We start from the raw sequence: 20851 nt of genomic DNA on the forward strand, positions 1-20851 counted from the left end.
GCCACTAGCATGTATACATCAAAGCTGTAAATCTAGGTAAAGTTGCCAACACCATCTATAATTTTTATAGCTGTAAGAAAGGGTTGAAAAGGAGAAGTAGCTTGCCGATACAGAAGTCATTATTAATACCTCTGTATGATGAGACTGTATTCTGTGTAGTGATCAAAGCCAACATATTAGATTAGGCCATTAGAATTCCACAGAGATTGATTAGCTGGAGTTAGCTTGCTGAGAGCCTGTTGTTATTATTCTGGAAAGGTGTGAGCTTTATAACCATGCAAAATTGTGTTATCCTGCACATTAACGACACCCACGTTCCAGTGAGAATGGAGAGCCTGTGACGTGACAACACCATCTGCTGGTGTAGTAACATAAAATACATGAAGGTCACATGACGGTAATCTCAGCACCGATAGGCTGAGAGCAAGTTAATCTGACATTGGTGTAGAAATGCGCTCGCTTCTTTCAATTCTTTGACACTCCGTGCTGGGGACTCATCTGAATTGGGTAGTACTTACCCAACCTGACTGGTAGCCTGCTAGTAAGTATAGACGTATAATTTGTTCGTAGTGAATAAAACCTCAAGCTGATTTATCTCTGGCATCTGAACCTATATTAAATTGGATTAATTTACTCAGATTATCCAACCATTTCTGACAATGGAATGCCAGTTGGGATCCTGGAAATACTAGGAAGATTGATAGGAAGACCTGTCACATTTCCTCTGTCGGGAAGCTTTGTAGCCATGCAGAAGCATTGGGTTGAAAGTCAACATCGCAAACATCTTTAACTCCATCCCTCTCTCATTGCACCCCATCCACTTTTTAATACAAGCACCAACTGCTGAAGTGTGCAATGTAAAAAGATTCCCACAAACCTTACCAGAGAATCTATGCCACCCATTGCCCCTATCCTTTGCTGACCGACATTGGTTTCTGGTTCTACAGTCCCTCAACATTTAAAATTTTATTGAATCACGCACTTTTACAGCACAGGAGACCATTCGGGCCATCGTGCCTGTGCTGGCCCTTTGGCAGAGCTAACCCCATTATTCCCACTCCCTTGTTCCTTCCCGAATAACCCGGTAAATGTTTTCCCTAAAAATGTTTATCCAATTCTCTTTTGAAAGTTATATCTGCTTCCAACACCCTTTCCGGCCGTATACCAGATCATAACAAGTCGCCATTCTAAAGTTTCCTCATGTTGCCTCTGGCTCTTCATAATAGCCTCAAATCTATGTACCCGGCTTACTTGTAGCCCTTATCAAAATGGCCCCTGATTCTGATCACCTTTATCAAATGCCCCCTTTACCTTCTCGGCTCTAAGGAGAACTCCAGTTTCCCCAAGCTCTCCACCCAACATTATCTCTGTGTTCGCACCCACTGTTTGCAAATGGTAAACACCCACATGTCAGAATTACCTGGAAATTCTGTTTTTGTTTTGGATTTCCAGCATCCGCAGTTTTTTTTGTTTTTACCCACATGTCAGTTCATTTCCATAACTTAAGGGGCAGACTTAGGCGTGTTGAGGGAGCATGCTCCTGGTGGGAGTGAAAAATCTTTTCCACTGAAATTTAAAGGGATATCATTTTTTGATTCTGATTGCATTTGGAAGTTAGGATGGGAGCAAAGAAGCTTGAAGCCAAATGGCTACCGACAGTCATGGCTATTTCAGAAACAGCGAGGGCTGGAAAAGAGAATATTACAACAGCTGAAAAAAGTGATTTTATGTCCACGTACTTTAAGTGAGCTTCAAAATTTGCAGGGCTATAGGGTAAGTGGGGGCTGGGGGGGGTGAGTGGCACTAACTGAGGAGCTTTTGCAGGAGCCAAATGGCCTCCTTTTGTGTTGTAACTTTTCTGTGCTTCTTTCTTTAATTAGATGCTTTTAACAATATACTTCAAGCCAAGTGGTCTGAAAATCATTTGGAAGAGGGGGCTCCTAATAGTTGGAGACGGGACAAGGGGCTCCAGATGGTGGAGGGGTGGAAGAGAAGGGAAGAGACTTGGGGCTCCTGACTGAGTCCGAGTTTGGGGAGAAGGCTCTAATTCTATTCACTGCTTCAGTTTCTTGAATTTCTCTGTGGTCCCGATATCATGATTAAAATCAGCTCACGCTTTTTAGTTACACAATAAGATAAGTCTTCCCAGGGGAGGAGAAATTCTCTCCTTCTCACCTGAAGCTGGAGTCTCTTGCTTGTTTATAAGAGGTAATTTTGCTCTCCCACGCTGGAAGCTGTGCTTGAATAATGAGCAGCGGAGGTTACTGAGATAGCAGCAAGAGGTGCGAACATGAAGGGATTGGAACACAGGGATGAGAGTTTTAAGCGTAAGGTATTTGGGAACCATGAGCCAATGTAGGTCAGAAAGGACAAGGCAGGACTTGATGTGGCATTGGCTACAAACAAGATTTTCAATCATGGAGGGAGCTTGATACCAAGAATCAGCTGATGTGAACACATGCAAGTTTTCGCAAAGGGTCACTGGATAATAATCAGAACATGGAACCTGGCTCATTTGCTCTACAAATTCATGGAAAGCTAAATCCAATGCCTCGATTACTGTCGCTGCCCTGGCTGAGATTAGATAACTTAAAGGTAGAAAGATTTACATTTATATAATGCTTTTCATGGTCTCAGCATGTCCCAAAGTGCTTTATAGTTACTGAAGTACTGGTTGAAGTGTAGTCAATTTGTAATGCAGGAAAGGTAGCAGCCGATTTACACACAGCAAGCTCCCACAAACAGAACAAAATAAGCGGTCAGATGAGGATTAATTTTGGCCAAGAGACTGAGAGAACCACACTCACTGCCCCACCCAGTTCTTCTTCAGAAGAATGTTGTGAGGTCTTTTTCGCTTATCTAAGAAGGCAAGCTTCTCATCCGCCAAACAGCACATGCCACAGTGCAGCACTCCCTCAACACTGCACTGAAGTGTCAGCCTTGATTATGTGCTTGAATTTCTGGAGTGGGACTTGAACCCACAACTTTCTGACTCAGAGGTATGAGTACTATCCACTCAGCCACCGCTGATACATCCAGCACAGCTCCAGGATTGGACCTGGGACCTCTCTGCTCTGCATGCCTCAGCATCAGTATCAATAATACGTTCACCCCTTAGACATACCTCAGTGTTACTCTTTACATAGAAATATTGTCCCTGAGCAGCAACCAGGAGTGGCAAACACTCATGATATAGGCTCACACTTGAAGAATGGTCACAGTTTGGAGTATTAGAGTGCAAGAGAGCATTAACGAGTTATACTCCAGCGAGAGTCAGCAACTTAAAAGAAGCGAGGAAGGAAATTGTGGGGGGAAAAATTGCTGTAGGCGATCAATGGGAACTGAACTTAGATCATTTTTACGATAGAATAATTGCTCCTCTTTAAGTAAACCTTTTATTTGCCAGTCACTGAAGGAACTGAAGTTCTCCATCCCCATTAATTCTCCACAGCTGTTAATTACTGCTAATTCTTATTATATTTTTGCCAGAACTCCTTTCTAAACACATATGCCCTTGGTGCCCTTGGTGTAAAGAGTGCAGTGTTGTGCAGGTGCAAAAAATTACCAGGCGAATTAAAGTCAAGATGGCAGCTTAAACTAGCTGACGAGGTTCATGGTGTGACCCAAGGGAAGCTCCCTTAAGGGAGATCAAAACTCAGACAAAACCCACTGTCATGTAGCTACTTGCTTTGTAACTCAGTCTCTCCCTGAGGGTGCAGAGTCATCCCTGGGGTATGAGTCCATGGTTGCACGTTGGGGGCTACAGGTCACATTAGCTTTTCTTCAGTTCACATTCCTCATTTTAAAAAAAAAGCAATGTGAGCAAATGTGTGACTCTTGCAAGGCAAGTATTGACTGCCTATCCCTAGTTGTCTTGGGGACCTTAGAAGTGAACCACATAGTGTGGGACTGGAATCACATGTAGGCCAGACTGTGTGGTAGAGGTGGCAGATTCCCTTCTTCAAAGGACCTTAGTGAACCAGTTAAGCTGATGGTGAGAAGGGCCCACCCTGTCAGATCCTTCCTGCCTACCCAGAGTTGTACTATCTCCACACGCTGCGCTGGAGGCCGTTGTGGTGGGGAAGAGACCGTTACCTGCCTCCTTCTGGAATTTGCCTTTGCAAAGAGATGCAGTGATTTTTTTTTTGAGGTTCAGCCCGAGGAGCTCGGTAGCACAGGTGTCTGCGCTCTACGGGCTGTTCCTGGGAACGCACACTGAGATAGACATCAACTGCTGCTGAAGGTCCATCAACTGGGTGAAAGATGCTCATTGACCTTTCCGCAATTTGTTGGTCTTCCAATGCAAGCACTGAGTGTTGCAGACTGGCACATTCCAAGGTCCAGGACTACATCCTGAGGGACTTAATTAAGGCTTGGGGCAGCTGTCACAAAGGCTCAGTGGGTAAAGGACACTGTCTAAGGCCCTGACATAGTACACCAAGGGGCTAGAACCCACGTAATAGCCTTCAAACTGTAAGCACCAGAGAATGTTTGACACGAAAATTAAACGTATATTGTAAATATGATCTGTAATTGTAAGTCTAGTGAGGCAGCTCATGTAATGTATTGAAAGAAATTGATCTGCATTGCACTGTAGGTAACTACAAATTTAACATTACAGAACACATTTTTAAAAATTTTATAGTTAAAGCATATTTTTTGGAAAAAAATGGTGAACTAGCTGAGTTTTAACAACAATTTTCATAGTGGCCCCCCCGCCCCCCGCCCCAGCATCAGATTACAAATTGATTGCTTTTAATTTTCTAATTAGCTTTGGTGGGATTTGAACTGAGAACCTCCCAATGACCAGTCCAGTACCAACATCACTAGACTATTATCAGAACCATTGGACTAGTTTCCTCCTTGTTTCCTATAATGATATGAGGCACCATGGAAATGGTTGCTGTGGAGATGGCTTTGAAGAGAACACCTCTGGCCTCATACATGACAACGCAATTCATCCTTGCAATGCAGTGAGAGAACATTGTCCAGGCTGACAAATGGATCCCAAGCCCGATGAAGTATGAAATGAGATACAAATTCTTTTCTTTGTTTATATACAGAAGGCACAATGACATATGCCTGCCAGTGTCCCAGCAGTCCCTCCTTATACTCTTTTGGGAATCAACTTTTTATTTTATTTACTTATTCATTTTGGGATGCAGGCATTGCTGGCTAGACCAACATTTATTTCCCATCCCTGATTGGCCTTGAGAAGGTGATGGAGCGACATCTTGCCTGGATGAGTGCAGGTCCAATAACACTCAAGAAGCTCGACCATACCGAACAAAGTAGCACATTTGATAGGCACCCCATCCACCACCTTCAACATTCATTCCCTCTATCACCAATGCACAGTGGCAGCAGTATGAACCATCTACAAGATGCACTGCAGCAACTCACCAAGGCTCCTTTCACAGCACCTTCCAAATCAACTAAACAAATATACAAGTAAACAATCCCTTTCAGGTTATTGTAATGAGAAACAAAAACAAGGGAAATTTATTAAAATAAAATGTCATTACTGGGAGCTATCATGCAGTCTCCAACAGTCTCTCCTTATACTCTTTTAAGTATACCAATAAAATAAGACTAATTAATAAATTAATTAAACAAATTGACAGTCCCTTAAAGGGGCACTGTAACAAAGAATAAACTTTAAAGGAAAATTATAGTTAAATTATATGATACAATTATATATATATAATATGTAATATAATATAATATATAATTACATATACATAGAATATATGTAATTAAATTAAAACGTTGTTGCCACGGCTGATGAAGCAAACCAGGCCCTACGATGCCCACCAGTTGTGCAAGGTCTCAGGTTTACCAGTGGACACCACATGCTACCATTCCAGGGACATCTGGGTGTGAACATAGCTGTGTAAGCGAGGCAGAAAGTTGGGCTGGACAACTGCCCGCTACCTGAACTTATTTATGGCCACTTTGGCCAGGCCCAGGATCAGTCTAAGGAGGATGCAGTCTCTCTTTATGTGTACTCAACATACTTAATCAACTAATACCCTCCACCTCCTTATCCTTAACCTTAACAATGCAACTAACTTAACATTGACTCAGGCATCCTCACTCCTTATTACTGTCCAAGGACATTACCGAAGTGTCTGCATCTGGTGAGAATAGGATTGAGCTCAGCTGTGATATGCCCATTGCTGGGTACCATTCCACCCATAGTGAAGGCTGACACATGAATAATAGCCACGTGGAAAAGATTCTGGAGGACAAGTGCTGCCTGTGGAGCCATCCAGCAGCGAGGACATCCAGCATTCAATAGTGGAGTAGACAAAAACAAAAGTGGAGAGCAAAGTTTATATTCCAACTTTTAAAGCAATGTCTCCTGCCATTTTGATTCATGGTGCTGGGGGCTTAGCAACACACCATTTAATCACACGCACTGCAGGTGTATAACATAATGGATTCAACATATTCTCACAAGGTAACAAATCAGCACATGGTTGTATTGGACCGTAGGTGGTAAATGTAGAGGTGGTGCTTGAAGTGCTTGCTTTCACCTTTTCACCAATTAATTAATCTCTAATCACACTGGCTTATTTAACTTTTGCTGTACCTCTGAAGAATTGAACCCTTTGTGCAAATCCTAAAAAAAAAAAAGAGGTCTCTGGTGAAGCTTAAAGTTGTCACATTGATTGATATCTCCCACATGAAGATATTGTATTTTATTGGTGAATGCTGTGCACATCAAGGTGAAGGATGCTCGATGGAACATTTTAAGAGAATTTGTACCTCATCTTTCTGTTTTGGACTGGAAAGCAGATCCAACCAAGTGAGAAGTAAGGAGGATTTTGATAAATTGGCAGTGCCTTAATTTTTAAACTCCTTATTTGTGTTTTCAAATCTCTCCCTATCTCCATAATCTCCCCCGGCCTTACAACCCTCCAAGGTCTCTGTGCTCCTCCAACTCTGGCATCTCGCACGTCCCCAGTTTTAATCGCTCCACCACTGGCGGCCATGCCTTCAGCTGCCAGGGCCCTAAGCTCTGGAGTTCCCTCCCTAAATCTCTGCACCTCCCTACCTCCCTCTTCTCACTTTAAGATGCTCATTAAAATCTACCTCCTTGACAAGGTTTTGGCTACTTGCCCTGGTATCTCCTGCTGTGTCTTGGTGTCAAAAATATATTGAAGTGCCTTATGATTTTACAACATTAAAGGCAGTAAAGTTGTTGCAGTATTTTTCAAACCAATTTCCCCCACAAACCACCCTGCCACCCGCACCCCGCCCCCCCCAATTTTCTCCCTTCTTCTCTTGAAGACGTTACTTGTAGTCATCCTGCCCCTGATCCTAATGGTCAGGCAAGCCACTTTCCGCAGGTTTCTTGCCTTTTTTGGGGTGGTGGCGGGGGAGGGGGGAGGTGCGCATTGGGAAGTAATCTGCTGGTAAGGCTGGAGTTAAAGGTTCCTGCTACCTCCCAACCATGCACAGGATCTCCGAGAGGAGAGCGCTAAACAGATAATGTGGCTGAATTCCAAACCAGGGGCACCATCAGAGGAACAGTCATATCGACAGCGAGAAGAACGGCCAGTAGAACTGAGGGTGTGCATTTAATTGAGAGTTTTGAACTCTAATTTAAATAAACGATCCAAAAACTTGTCAGAATTGTTGATGCAATTCAATAGTTCAAGCTGGAAATGTAATTGAATCACACCTACATTTCCCAAACTTGAAATTCGATTACAGTAAAACTCCAGTTAACCGTGTAAGTTACGGAAAGACGCTTAAGCAGACAGTACAAGTAGACTCAAAAGGCAATTAGATGCATTTCTGCTGTGAGAAAGGATTGAGGGATTGAGTGAGCAAATGGGTCAGTGGGAAATGACCCGCCAAGACGGGGAAGGCCTGTATTCTGGTGATCTGCATTGTTTCAATTAGGTTCTTAATAGAAGACTCATCTTTTATGCAATATAAATTCATACTGTACTATCTAAAAACAGTGAACAAAATATAGCAAGACTAATAGAGTCATTACAAGGAAGTAATCTAACTCCAGGGCCTCACGTGACCCGATAAACTAAAACTGTGATATTACAGTCATTAATATTTCAAAGCAGACGTCAGAAAGAAGCAACAAAAGGTAATGCACTCTTAACACAAGAGGGATCAGGACTATATAACCGAACTAAAAACTGAATAATAAATATTTAAAAAGTAATAACAGATAACTTTGGAGCTATGTGACACCATTATTCTAGTCTGGGCATTCCGATAACAGTTGAGCAGGAGAGTCGAACTAACATGGAGGTCACTGTCACATGGAGTGGTTGAGGCCAAAAGCGTAGATGCAGTTAAGAGGCAGTTAGATAAGTACTTGAGGGAGAAAGTCATTCTGATAGGGATGGGAGGATACTCATGTGGAGCACAAGCATCAGCATGGACTAGATGGATCAAATGGCCTGCCTGTGGCCTGGACATTCTATGTGAGAGATGAAACCCCTTCCATAGTACCATTCCTCCTTGGGCCTTATCTCTGGTCTGATGGTTGGTGGGTCTTAACGGAAAACATCCTCTCAGCCTATAAGTTTACCATGGAGCACCAGTGACCAGGTACATGAGTTATCCTATACATATACTGTGCATAGATTTTCCTCCTAAAACTAGATTTTCTTTTTCTCAAACAACCTGCGGTATCTCCGCAATCAATAACAATATCACAATAGTTGATTCTGATAGCTTCAAGCTTTGCTAGTACTCATGCCCATTTCATAGTGCCAAGGGAAAAGCCCAGCTTTTGAACAATTTGCTGAGTTTCTAAAGATTGATTCCCTCACCTAAGTTTAAAGCCACTGCGTGAACTAACAATGACTACACTTTAAAAAATTACTTCGTTGCTTGCAAAGCATTTGGGGGCATCTTGAGGTTTTGAAAGGTGCTATGTAAGTTCGATAGTCCCTGAAAATGGGTGAGGGGCTCTCAATGCAAGATTGACCCGCATCCCTTCTTTACAATGCAGGTAGAATACAAACTTCCCACTGCTTGCTAATGTAAATGAGAATTGTGAGCAGCGCTTCCCCCAGTGCATTGCTGAGTGGCTACACAACATTGGCCGAGGCCTCAAGGTCGTGCGACATCAGCGCCACTTAAAGCTGTGGTCTGCATCTCCTAAAGGGATGTTGTGTTCTGGCTTCAGCAGCTGCTGGAAGTGGCAGTGACTCCGTGGAGCCTGAACCGGCTGTCCCCCCTCTCGGGGAAGCAGCATTCGTCGTCCCAACAGACTGCCGCTCCGCCTTGCTATTGCCCGTCAGCCGGCCCAGGCTGCTGCCGCCCATGTGATTCAGTCTGAAGCTGGGCCTTTTAAGGCAGAGCTGCTCGAGGTCATCGTTCAAGGCCCAAGTGCAGTTTCCCCCCACCGAAATACAGCAGTTGCCCACCCGCCATGCTGCAGCCACTGGGCTGCCCTGTAATAGGAGCATTAGGGCCAGCTAAAAGCACAGGGGAGATGGGCACAAAGGAATGTACACGAGTCATTACTCAACTTCTGTATGAAATGTTCGATGGCTTGATTAATAAAGCTGGTTTGGAACTTTTGTTTCCTAGAGGCTTTTGTCTCAACATTGTGGTCAAGAGGACACTGTTGCTCAGTAACAGAGAAAAGACAAGATGTGGGATTACTGTTGAATGACGAGTTGGGTTTGTGTTCAGTGGTGTCACATCCAGACAGATCATTCACAAACAGCCCAGCCAGAAAACGCTATGTTAGTCGCCTCCTCCCTGTCTCCTCGTCCTCTGCCGCTGGCCATATTACCGGTGGCAAGGACTGTGTCCTCATGTTGGTGAGGTGTTGCAACAGGATGCAACAGACCATGACAAATCATGTTCTGCAGAGTGCAGCAGGGCTCCTCCAGAGTGGCCCAGGCGTTGCTTAAGCTCCCCCCCCTCCCCCCCCCCGCCACTGATGGTCAGCTCAATTCCATTTAGCCTGGCCGTGAGGCTCTCACCATGCACATGCTGGCCACTTGTGGCTGAGTTGTGCCTTGGAGTTACAAGGCCTGGATTGCCTCCTACTGTCCAGTCGCCAGCCTTTGGTTTCTTGGGGTGGCTGGGATGCTGCGATGGGGCAGCGGGCTGCCACGGAATAAACACCCCATGACTGCTGCCGGGATACCGGGTGTTGTTGCACTGACAGTGGAAGCACATCAGCTGCACATTGAGGGAGTGGAACTCCGTCCTGCTGTGGAGGAACTCTGAATTAATACACACAATAATGCAGTCTGCACCAGAACAGCACACACGTGACACAGACGCCAGCTTGGACTGAAACGGTACCCACAGTGTGGAAAATACAGGCACTACACATTTGAATTTCGTGGCCGAAGTAAATGATAGATGTTTTAAATTCACATTCTTCTACCATGGTAATATATAAAGTGTGATATACCTTTAAGAAGAATGCAGTTGAGGAAGATCATATGATCTTTAGTACCCAATAGGGGAGTAGCATGGGCTACCTCTGTAGTTAGTAGTCAGTAGTGTAGGGGTAGAGTTTGAAGTGAAAGCACATGTTTAGTTGCTGCTGAGTACCTTTGTTAATAAACTAAAAGTTTCCACCTAAGAAGTATCTGCTGCTCAACTCTACCAATAAAACTGACTTAGTCACCATTCACAACAAACTGTGGATGAGGATAAAACAAGTTTCTCAGAAGAAATCAAGTGAAATGAAATCGCCACTGTACCTTGCCCAGTAATTCTAAGTAGGAGCTCCACTCAAACTGTCACAGTAAATTCCCTCTCAGAGTGCCACAATTCAAAAGAATTGATCCTTTCAATCCAGCAACGATCGACTGGTCTCATTACATTGAATGTCTCATGTCCTTTCTCGAAGCGAAGGAGATTACGGGGGAAGAGAAGAGACTGGCGATCCTCTTCATTACACTTGGGAATAAAACCCACGGCTTGATTCAAAGTTTGACGGAATCCAGTGCCCTAGATTCGAAAAGTGTTGATGAAGTGGCGGACCTCGTGAAGAGTCATTATCAACCAAAGCCCTCAGTCACCATGCAAAGGTTCAAATTTAACTTGAGAAATAGAGCCCCAGGGGAGACAGTTGCTTGCTGTGTGGCAAGTTTGAAGCAGTTAAAGGAACATCGTTAGTTTGGTACATCGCTAAACGATATGCTCAGAGATCGCTTAGTGTGCACTGTGAATGAGGACAAGATTCAGAGGAAATTGTTATCCGAAGCGAATTTGGATTTCAAGAAGGCGCTAGAGACAGCGCCGGCCATGGAAAGAGCAGTGAGAGATTCAGAAGCCGTGCAGGGCGCGCAAAATGGTGCCGTCCCCCACATCGGGCGGGAAGCCACAGCCGAAAAGGGGGCAAAAATGCAAAACTCTACCGAGATGCGGGAAACAGCCCCCGCTAACCGGAAAATGAGAAAAAATGACTTCGCGGCGAAAAGAAAGAATAATTTCGTAGAGGCGGAAAGAAGCAGTCTTTTAACAATTGGCAGTTTAAAAAAACGAATGTTGTTATTGTCACAGAAATGGGCATATAATGAGACAGAGCAAGGAAAGGCTCAAGTGGGCTTTAAAACAAAATTTAAAAACCCGCAAGATCTACAATGTAGAAGAACCTGAAACAACAAATTCAGATATTTACTCACTGTTTAATTTAAAAATTGGAAAGACAGAACCAATATTTGTAACAGTGAAAGTAAATGGTAGCCCTGTTAGAATGGAAGTGGACACAGGAGCTTCCACTATTGTAATTGGGGAACATACCTTCAGGTGTCTGAATAACGGGGAACATCAATTAAATTTAGAAGAAACAACAGCCCAATTAAAAACATACATGGGTGAAGACATCCAAGTCAGAGGCATAAGCAGAGTAACTGTCCATTATGGAAGGCAATTGGCAAAGCCACCAGTGATGGTATTGAGAGGCAGAGCACCAAGTCTTCTAGGGTGAAATTGGCGAAGGGAAATCGGCCTTGAGTGGCCACAGTGATTCTAAAAGGAAGCTGGAAGCATTCCTGTTTTGGAAAAGGAGTGTGTAAGGACTCAACAACCTGAAGAAACGTAGGTTGTCTTAAGCCAAAACCTGAAAGAACAGCAGAAGGAACTCGAAGAGACCCTGCTTAATGACAGAGGTTCGAGACAAGGTGAGCAACCTTCGAAGGGAAAAAGAAAACCTGCTGAAAGACCTTTGTACACTACACGATTCCCTCAGGTCAAAGTTTATACCACTGGAAAAGTATGAAGAGAAACAGAAAGAATTCAGCCCTTCCCTGAATAAACTGAAGAATAAGTTGGCAGAGAAGACACAACAATGTTCAATTTTCCAGGAGGCAGTAAACAAATACAAAAAAGAGATGGAAGAGCTGAAGAATCAGCTAACTGAAGCCAAAGTGACTTTGGGGACAAAAGTCACAGAATTTTCCAAGAAGCAGACAGATAATGAAATTTTGGAGACCCAACCACTGAGCTCACTCAAGTCGAGTTTGCACCTGAGAGTAGTCTGGCCAATATTGAATCTGAAATGAAGGCCGAGATTAAAGTCAGTGCTAGAATGAAGAAGGCAGGTAGGAAGATGACACAGAAACACAAATAAGGCTTTAATCCTGGCCTCATACGTGTATAGTTTCATACATAGGCCACACAGTCATATCACGAATGCCGATGCCCTTAGTCATTTGCCTTTACAAGAAATTGATGAGGATATCCCAGTTCCACAGGAACTTGTTTTATTGTTAAATTTCTGAAATTGTTTTGCCAGTATGTCCTTGACAGATCAGAGACTGGACAAGTCAGGACCCAGTCCTATCTCATGTACAAGAACAAGTGCTTCGTGGTTGGTCACAAGAGCCTGCATCTGATGAATTGAAACCATATTTCAACAGAAGAAGTTAAATAACCAGCGAAGGTGGCATCTTATTGTGGGGAGCACGAGTAATAGTACCCGCAAAAGGGAAGAGAGCCACTTTTAATTGAACTACACAGCACGCATCCAGGAGTTTCCCGAATGATGACTATGGCTCACAGCTATCTATGGTGGCCTGGGATGGATGATGAAATAGGGAGTTTAGTGAAGAATTGTGTGTAATGTCAGAAACTGCGAAAGTTGCCTTCAACAGCTCCGTTAACCCTAGGGAGTGGCCAGGAATACCATTGGGTGTAACTACACATTGATTATGTGGGACTTTCCATGGGAACAATGTTTCTGCTCATTGTCAATACCCACTCAAGATGGATGGGCACATTTGAGATGAAGTCACCAATGTCGACTGCTACAATTGAGAAGGTATGTCAAGGTTTTGCCATTAACAGACTACCAGAAGTAGACATTTCTGATAATGGAACAGCATTTACGAGTGCTGAGTTTCAACGATTTATCAGCCTCAACGGTATCACTCATGTAAAAACTTCACCGTACCAACCTTCCTCAAATGGACTGGCCAAAAGGGTGGTTCAAACTTTCAAGGCAGGCATGAAGAAGTTAACTGGAGATTTCTTAGCTACAAGCTAACACACTTTCTTTTCCACTATAGGACCACCCCTCACACAACAACAGTTGTCACACCTGCAGAGTTATTGTTAAAACGCCATCTCAGGACAATATTCAGCTTAATAATGCAGAATTTAGACGGGAAGGTGGAAAGGAGTCAGAAAACTAGACATGACTGGCATGGTCTTGAGAGGAAAGTTACCATGGGAGAGATGGTAAATGTGAAGAAATTTGGAGAAGGACTAATGTAACTGGACCTCTATCTTACCATGTGGAGGTGGAAGGCTGAGTCATATGGAGGCATGTGGATCATCTAATGAAGAGAGAGACAAATCACCAAGAAATGATTCCACCAGTGTTCACAACCAGGTCAGCATTTTCTGTTGAGGGAACTCAACTCATAACAGGCATGTCTGATGTTCCCGTAAGAGTTGAGGATCCAGAACTGCAGGTGCCCATCAAAGCACCTGATGTTCAGGCAGCTCCGGAGAAGAAGGTTCCTGACAAACCATCTGAAGTTGTAGAGCTGAGAGGTTCAACTCTATCAATAGTACCAACTCGGCCACCTCTCACAACAAACTGGTGATGAGGATCCAACATCTACCTACTGAGGGTGTCTCAGAAAAAAGGTTCACTACAGCAATGCTCCCATCTACCGCACACGTGGATCTGCTTCTGTCACACTGTCATCATGAGAAATCGTTCAAAAAATAGGGTAAAATACCTCAGTCAAACTGAAGCAGGACGGCATACTAATAACAAGCCTCATTCACCTAGGATTGATTTACAAGGTCACGTTGGAGGGCAGACAATGAATGACATAAGAAACAGCAGCAGTCGTCAACAATACGAACGTACGAATGGATCTGACCTACCTTTGTTCTCGTCCTGGTCTCTCGACATTTTCCCCTTCAGGGCCCTGCTCCAAAGCCCAACATGCTCCCCGGATCTCAGTTTGTCCACAGAGTCTTGCGAGACCGGTTTCAGCCAGGGGGGGCCGTATCTCCGCGGCAACGCCTGAGGCTCCTTCTCCGGCACTTCCCTGTACCCCCTGGCGAAGGGCAGGAAGGCAAACTTCTGGAGCCCTCCGGCACCCACTGAGCCGCCCAGGGCTCCGCTAACCGTCCCGTCACCAGGATACGAGGCCCCGCCTGTTAAAGTGCTGTCCCGCACAAACCCTGAGTGCAGAAACATCAAGCTGCCGGCCATGAGGTAAATGATAATGAAGGTGAAAAATCGGACTGGCTTCCGTCGGAAATACCGCTGTATCTTTATCGCTAATCTGGCCATTCCCAACTCATAACCTTTTTTAAGTGCTTTTGTAATTCAGGACGGCAGGTAAAAAAAATAGAATATTATCTCAATCAACAGCTTTTCCAAAAAATACAAAGGGAGGACGTTTTTATAATCCACGCTAGGACTGAAAGGGCCACATAATTATTCAGTTGCCCGGTCAACTATTTCCTCCCAACTTGTGCTTCATCGGTTTGGTGTTTCCTTGCAATACGAAAGGTAATAAAAAGAGCCTTGAATTCTCAAGGTGATCGTTCATAAGGGAGCTGTCATCATCGCTGCTTCCGAAGAGCTACTTACATTCCTTATCAATAAGAGGAGAGGAACACCCTCCCCAACCCCTCCCACCCCCCCCACCCCCCCACCCACCCACCCCACTCTGCCCACACTCGTCCGTCTGGAGAGGTAATTCACCCGTCCAAATTTCCGTCTTCTGAGGTACAACCTTTTCAGCAGGCTGTAATCTTATATTCACGCAAGACAGTCGTAGCAGAGTATTTTGATATCTTCCTCCCTAGTTAAATTGTTCAGGAAGGCCCTGGGGAGCTGAGTGACAGAGGGCTCATATCAGGTAGATGAAGTGCTGGTGGAAGCAGTTTGGACGTGGGTCGGCTGACACAGTTCCCAATTTGTTTTCAAATCGTGGACGCAGCTTCCCTGTGAGCATCCTTTTGTTTCAGGGGGTTCCTCTTGCTTCCCCCTTCCACCGCCCGCCACTTCCCCCCACCCGCCACAGGCCCACTTCGGGCAGATGGGTCTGATTCAAAACCCCCTCCTGAGGCTCCAGCGTGGGGGCTCGAGGCTGCAAACGAGTCGCTCTTGGTCCGTTAGGCACCCGCACACTTTGTCCATCTGCACGGGTTCAGCTCCTGCAAAAACAGAACGGCATACAAAATCAAAGCTGTGGTAAGCAGTGACCTTTGAAGAGAGAGAGAGAGAGAGGCAGCAATTACGACAATAGTCAATTTATAACCTGAAGATGAAATTAACTTTATAGATCTGAGAGCCAGTTTTCTAGTCGTTAACAAATTTGCAAAATGTCATCTGTGCCAGTAAAAATACTGCCAGTCATTCTTAAATTTGACTTATTCTCTCACACTTGAAGCTGCGGCATAGCAGAAGCCGTTCCAATGGTTGAAACACGGCCCAAGCCCTTGTCCTTTTTAATAAAGACAGCAGAAGCTGGAAATTCTCAGTAGGCCTAGCAGTGTGTGTGCAGAAAGAAACAGGAGTTAAAGTTTCAGGCCGATGACCTTTCATCAGGACTCCAAGCTGGTTTGATGCGTGAGACAGTAAAGGCATTGCCCCTATTTGATAACGAGCTATAAACCAAGGTGTTCCCCAGGTGGGATTCCCAATTTGGGCTGAGGTAGTCAGCCAATGGCAGGGAGTTTGCAGTCATTGTACAATTGGCCTGTGCATCTTTGAGCCAGTTAGTGGGATAGGCTTCCTGCACCTGTTCGCTACTCAACGATTAATGCCATACTTGTGGACAGTAAAATAAAGACAAGATTGGGTGCATTCTCTGTCAAGCACACAGAAATTCTGTGTGGATGTCTGATGTCGCTTGGTTTGGCTACTCTTAAAAATGTTGGGTGAGTTTCACCATGTGTAAAGACACTCAGCTAAAAACATATCTCCCGAGACAAATAAGCAAGACACAAAACTCCTGGGCAAACTTATATTTCTATTTGCACTGCCGTGCTCTCTGCCCTTGTGAGGAATGAATGGAAAACTCCAAAACTGAATATTATTTAACTTGGACAGGTGGTTTTCCACAGGTGGTGCTCATTGTGTTCCAGAGACTATTTGTTTGTCTTTGTCTGTCCTTGTCTACAATGTCAGCTTTCTTTTAGGTCAACAGCCAATAGAAAGCTTAGCAGGCTGGTAGTTTTGTTTGTTTTTTGCACTCTGTTGGATAGAACAGAAGGAGGTTATTGAGTCCCTTGAGCCTGTAGTGCCATTCAATTAGATCATAGCCGATCTTTATCTCAACCCCAGTTGGCGCACTTATCCATGTATATATGTTCAAATATGTCTAGAATTAATAAATGAACCCACAACGTGTTTCCACAATCTCTTGTGAGTGATTGGTGCCTTTATAACATTATAACACACACGACATGAACTCCATCTGCTCACTCACTTAATCGATCAATGTCCCTTTGCAATTTTTTGCTCTGATCTACACTACTTATTGTTCCACTTAATTTAGTGTTGGGCTTTGGGTAAATATTCAGCAAATGTTCAATTCATGCTCTGAATAAGTAGCAAGATATAAAAGCCATATAAAAGCTCTGACTGACCTGAAATATAATTCTGTTCTCTTTTCATAGATGCTGCCAGACCAGCGGAGTGTTTCCAGCATTTTCTGTTTCTATTCTATAACAGGCATCCTTGTTTTCAAACCCCTCTTTGGCCTTGCCCCTGTAACCTCTCCCAGCCCCACAGCCGTCTGTGCTGTGATCTTCCAATTCCGGCCTCTTGTGCATCCCTGACTTTTGGGGGCCGTGCCTTCAGCAGCCCAGGCCCTGAGCTCTGGAAGTCCCTCCTCAAGCCTCTCCGGCTTTCTGCCCCTCTTTCCTTTTTTAAAACCTTCCTTAATATCCACCTCTTGGACCAAACTTTTGGTCTTCCACCCGAATATCTCCTTCTGTGGCTTGGCATCTAATTTTATGGTGATAACGCTCCTGCAGAGCACCTTGGGGTGTTTTGCGATGTTAAAGATGCTATATAAATGCAGACTGTTGATGCTGTACAGCAAAAAAAATTAGATAAATAGTTGGAACGAGGTGCAATCAAAGTTAGTGTCCTACCGCGTCCGGTTAGATAGCATCTCCATGGATGACGATCACAATGACCCGCCCTGCTCAGATGAAAGAACATCACCCAATAGCGGGAGTGAGGGCAAGGGGTTGCATTGGATTCATTGCAGAGGGAAGTTCAAAGGGCACCTATTAGGAAAGCCCAATCAGCTGAGCTGTAAACAGGGACTGCGTCTTTTATGTAAGTCCTGCTTCTTTGAGAGTGTTCAATAATTTATGAGAAGACCACTGAAACATTCCATTAATGCTAATGTACATTTGGTTATGAATCACACGTAAGGGAGTTTAATGAAGTGGAAGGTCGTTGCATAACAGCCAGCTCCAAGCAAAACCCTGTAGCCTGAATGTAATCCATTTTAATTTTCCAGGTACACCACCGCTTGCACCAATATGTTCAGTGCTTAACCCCCAACTGAAACTGTATTTCTGCAATAATAAAAACAGAAAATGCTAAAAAAAAAAATCTCTGCCAGTCTGGCAGCATCGGTGGAGAGAGTTACAGAGTTGACGTTTTGAGTCTGTGTGACTCTTCTTCAAAGCTCTGAAGATGAGTCACACAGACTCGAAACATTAACTCTGTTTCGTGCTCCACCGATGCTGCCAGGCCTGCTGAGTTTTTCCCAGCATTTCCTGTTTTTATTTCAGATTTCCAGAATCTGCAGCATTTTGCTTTTATCCCTGTATCTCAGCAATGTAGCCTTGCAGTTATTTTCCAATATGAAGAATAAAGTAACTCACTCCACAGTCTCACCTTTAGTTAAGCAGCCTCCTGCAATGGGAGTGGCAGTGCTGTTACTTGGGAACCTGTAACACTGAGATTGTTACACCCCTCATCTGCCATATTTCTGAGCTGTGGGAACATTCTCTTTGCTAGATTTTCCATACTTCCCTCCTTCTCTGCTGGAACCATTTACATCTCCTCTGGACCCATACTTTGTCTCTCTGCACCATCACTCCTTTTGTCATTTAATCTCTCCTGCCCTCCACCATGTTGTGGTGTGAAGGGTTAATGTTAAATATGTAAATACAGTCTACATCATGTGTGATGCAACATTACATGATGACAGAGTGTACTGAGAGACAGTTCAATGTGGAGTCTCGCGCTAAGTCTGTATTGTACATAGTTAGTATAATGTTCCATCATAGATAAAGTGTACTAACAGCCTTGCCTCCAGCAATAATTATGGATGGCCTCAAGGCCCATAATGATGATAACAGAAGTATCACAGATCTTCCCTTTTGTTCCTTTCCTCTGGCTTCACATGTGTATCATACCTGTCTATCTCTAATATCTTCCAGTTCTGAAGGTTCATCAACCTGAAACATTATCTCGGTCTCCCTCCCAACAGGTGCTTCCTGACCTGCCGGCTCTTTTCCAGTATTATTGGCTGTTCCATATGGAATCTCACCAGGGAACCATTTCAGCCAACATTCTTTGGCAGTTAACCCTCTCTCGGCGGAATATCCCCTCGCTGCAATAAGGTTAAATGAGACAAATCTCTTCCAGGTCAAACGTGTGAACATATCAAAACACATCTGTCAGTGCATTTCAGAACTTCTCCCGATTAATTCTTGTGTTACAGCATCAGCCCCCATTTAGGCCAAAAGCAAAATTTGGCAGTTGCTGGAAATCTGAAACAAAAAAAACTCTGTAGGTCATCGTTAACCCCGTATTGCCCTCCACAGATGCTGCCTGACCTAATGAGTATTTGCAACGCTTTCTATTTTAGATTATGAGCATCCATGGTATTTTGCTTTTGTATTTGTGTCTAGTTCACTGCCACTTCCCTGCCAGAGATGCCCACCTTGAAGGATTTCTGCTCTTCTCTCTGACGGGACATCTTGAACATCTTCCAGTTCTGATGAAAGGCCAAAGGCCTGAAACATTAACTCTGTTTCTCTCTCCAAAGATGCTGCCAGACCTGCTGAGCGTTTCCTGTGTTTATTCCCTATTTATTAATTTAGCTCCGCCGCCACCGGTGTTCAGGTCACAAACCTCCCCCGGCCAGCTGTTCAAATTAGCTTTCACCATTAAAACAAAACCTTACGAACAGGTCAGCAGACTGTTCGGTAGTGATCAGCTTCATTAAAAAAGAGCCATCTGACAAAAGAGTTGTGAAGGTGTTTAACGGAGCACAGCTTCAGAAAACTGGTGTATAATCATTGATAATCATCGAAGACATATCAAGCTTAATCCTCCCATGATCTGCTCTATCATGAATGCAAGTCAATCCATTTCCTGCTCCTTAGGAAAGTTGTATTAATAGTAATGTAATAACCTGTAATAACTTGATATCGCAAGTGGCTCGGGTCTCATCATCTTCCGAAGGTTCAGTGGTGACATAAGGGAATTCAGGAGAACCTTCTTTATGCAGAGAGAGGTGGGAATGTGCAATTTGGTACTACAAAGAGTAATTGAGGAAAATTGCGTAGATGCATTTAAGGGGAAGCTAGATAAGTATATGAGGGTGAAAGGAATGGAAACATATGTTGATGGGGCTAGATGAAGTAGGGTGGAAATAGTCTCAGCACAGACCAAGTGAGCCAAATGGCCCATCTGTGTACTGTCAACTCTATGTAATATTCCACATATCCCTCTTTCATCTCCATCTGTACTTATCCATAATCCTATTGTTTTACCAGATATTAGGGATTAAGGGCAGGATCTTTAGGTCGGCGAGCAGGAGGGCAGGGCCCGTTCACTGACGCGTGGCGGAACTCCCGACGTCACCCCGTGTCATTTCCATTTCCAGGTCGGTGGGGGCGCAGCTGAGTCAGCTGCGCCATCTCCCCCCCGCCCCCAACCTGTTACCAGTCTACTGAGGCCATTGACTAAGTCATTAACCTCGTTAATGGACCTGCCCGTCCAGCCTTAGGGTTGGTGGGCAGGCCGGGAGCCTTGGTGAGCTTCAGAAAAAGCATGAAACCTCATCCACGGGCGGGATGAGATTTCATGGGGGTTTTTAAAAACTTAATAAATGTATGATTTAAGGTGATGGACATGTCCCAACTCATGTGACAGTGTCACCTGAGGGGGCAAGTCAGGGAAATTTTGGTTTTTGCACCTTTACCATTTTTAAATTTGGCGCTGATCTCCCTGAGGCAGCACTTAGCCTCAGGGAGACACATGCGTGAAAGACCGCACTCCTGGCTGAGGGAATCCCAGGGAGTGCTTAGTGCCTCATGGAGGATGTCACGCTGGGCAGGCCTTAAGTGGCCCGCCCATGTAAAATGGCGGCTAGCCCCCGATTGG

The 20851-nt window shown here is 44.4% G+C and overlaps 1 protein-coding gene across 1 annotated transcript in view; it reads right to left on the reverse strand.

Annotated features, from left to right (window-relative positions):
- wscd2 (WSC domain containing 2) overlaps positions 1-15069 on the reverse strand; it is a 300323-nt gene extending 285254 nt beyond the window's left edge. The window contains exon 1 of the mRNA XM_041201991.1: positions 14356-15069. Within this exon, the coding sequence (XP_041057925.1) occupies positions 14356-14770 (415 nt within the window). The 5' untranslated portion in view covers positions 14771-15069. The remainder of the gene's footprint in view (positions 1-14355) is intronic.
- Positions 15070-20851: the final 5782 nt, after the last annotated feature.

Source organism: Carcharodon carcharias, chromosome 13 (genome assembly GCF_017639515.1).
Source record: "Carcharodon carcharias isolate sCarCar2 chromosome 13, sCarCar2.pri, whole genome shotgun sequence".
Taxonomy (NCBI): Eukaryota; Metazoa; Chordata; class Chondrichthyes; order Lamniformes; family Lamnidae; genus Carcharodon; species Carcharodon carcharias.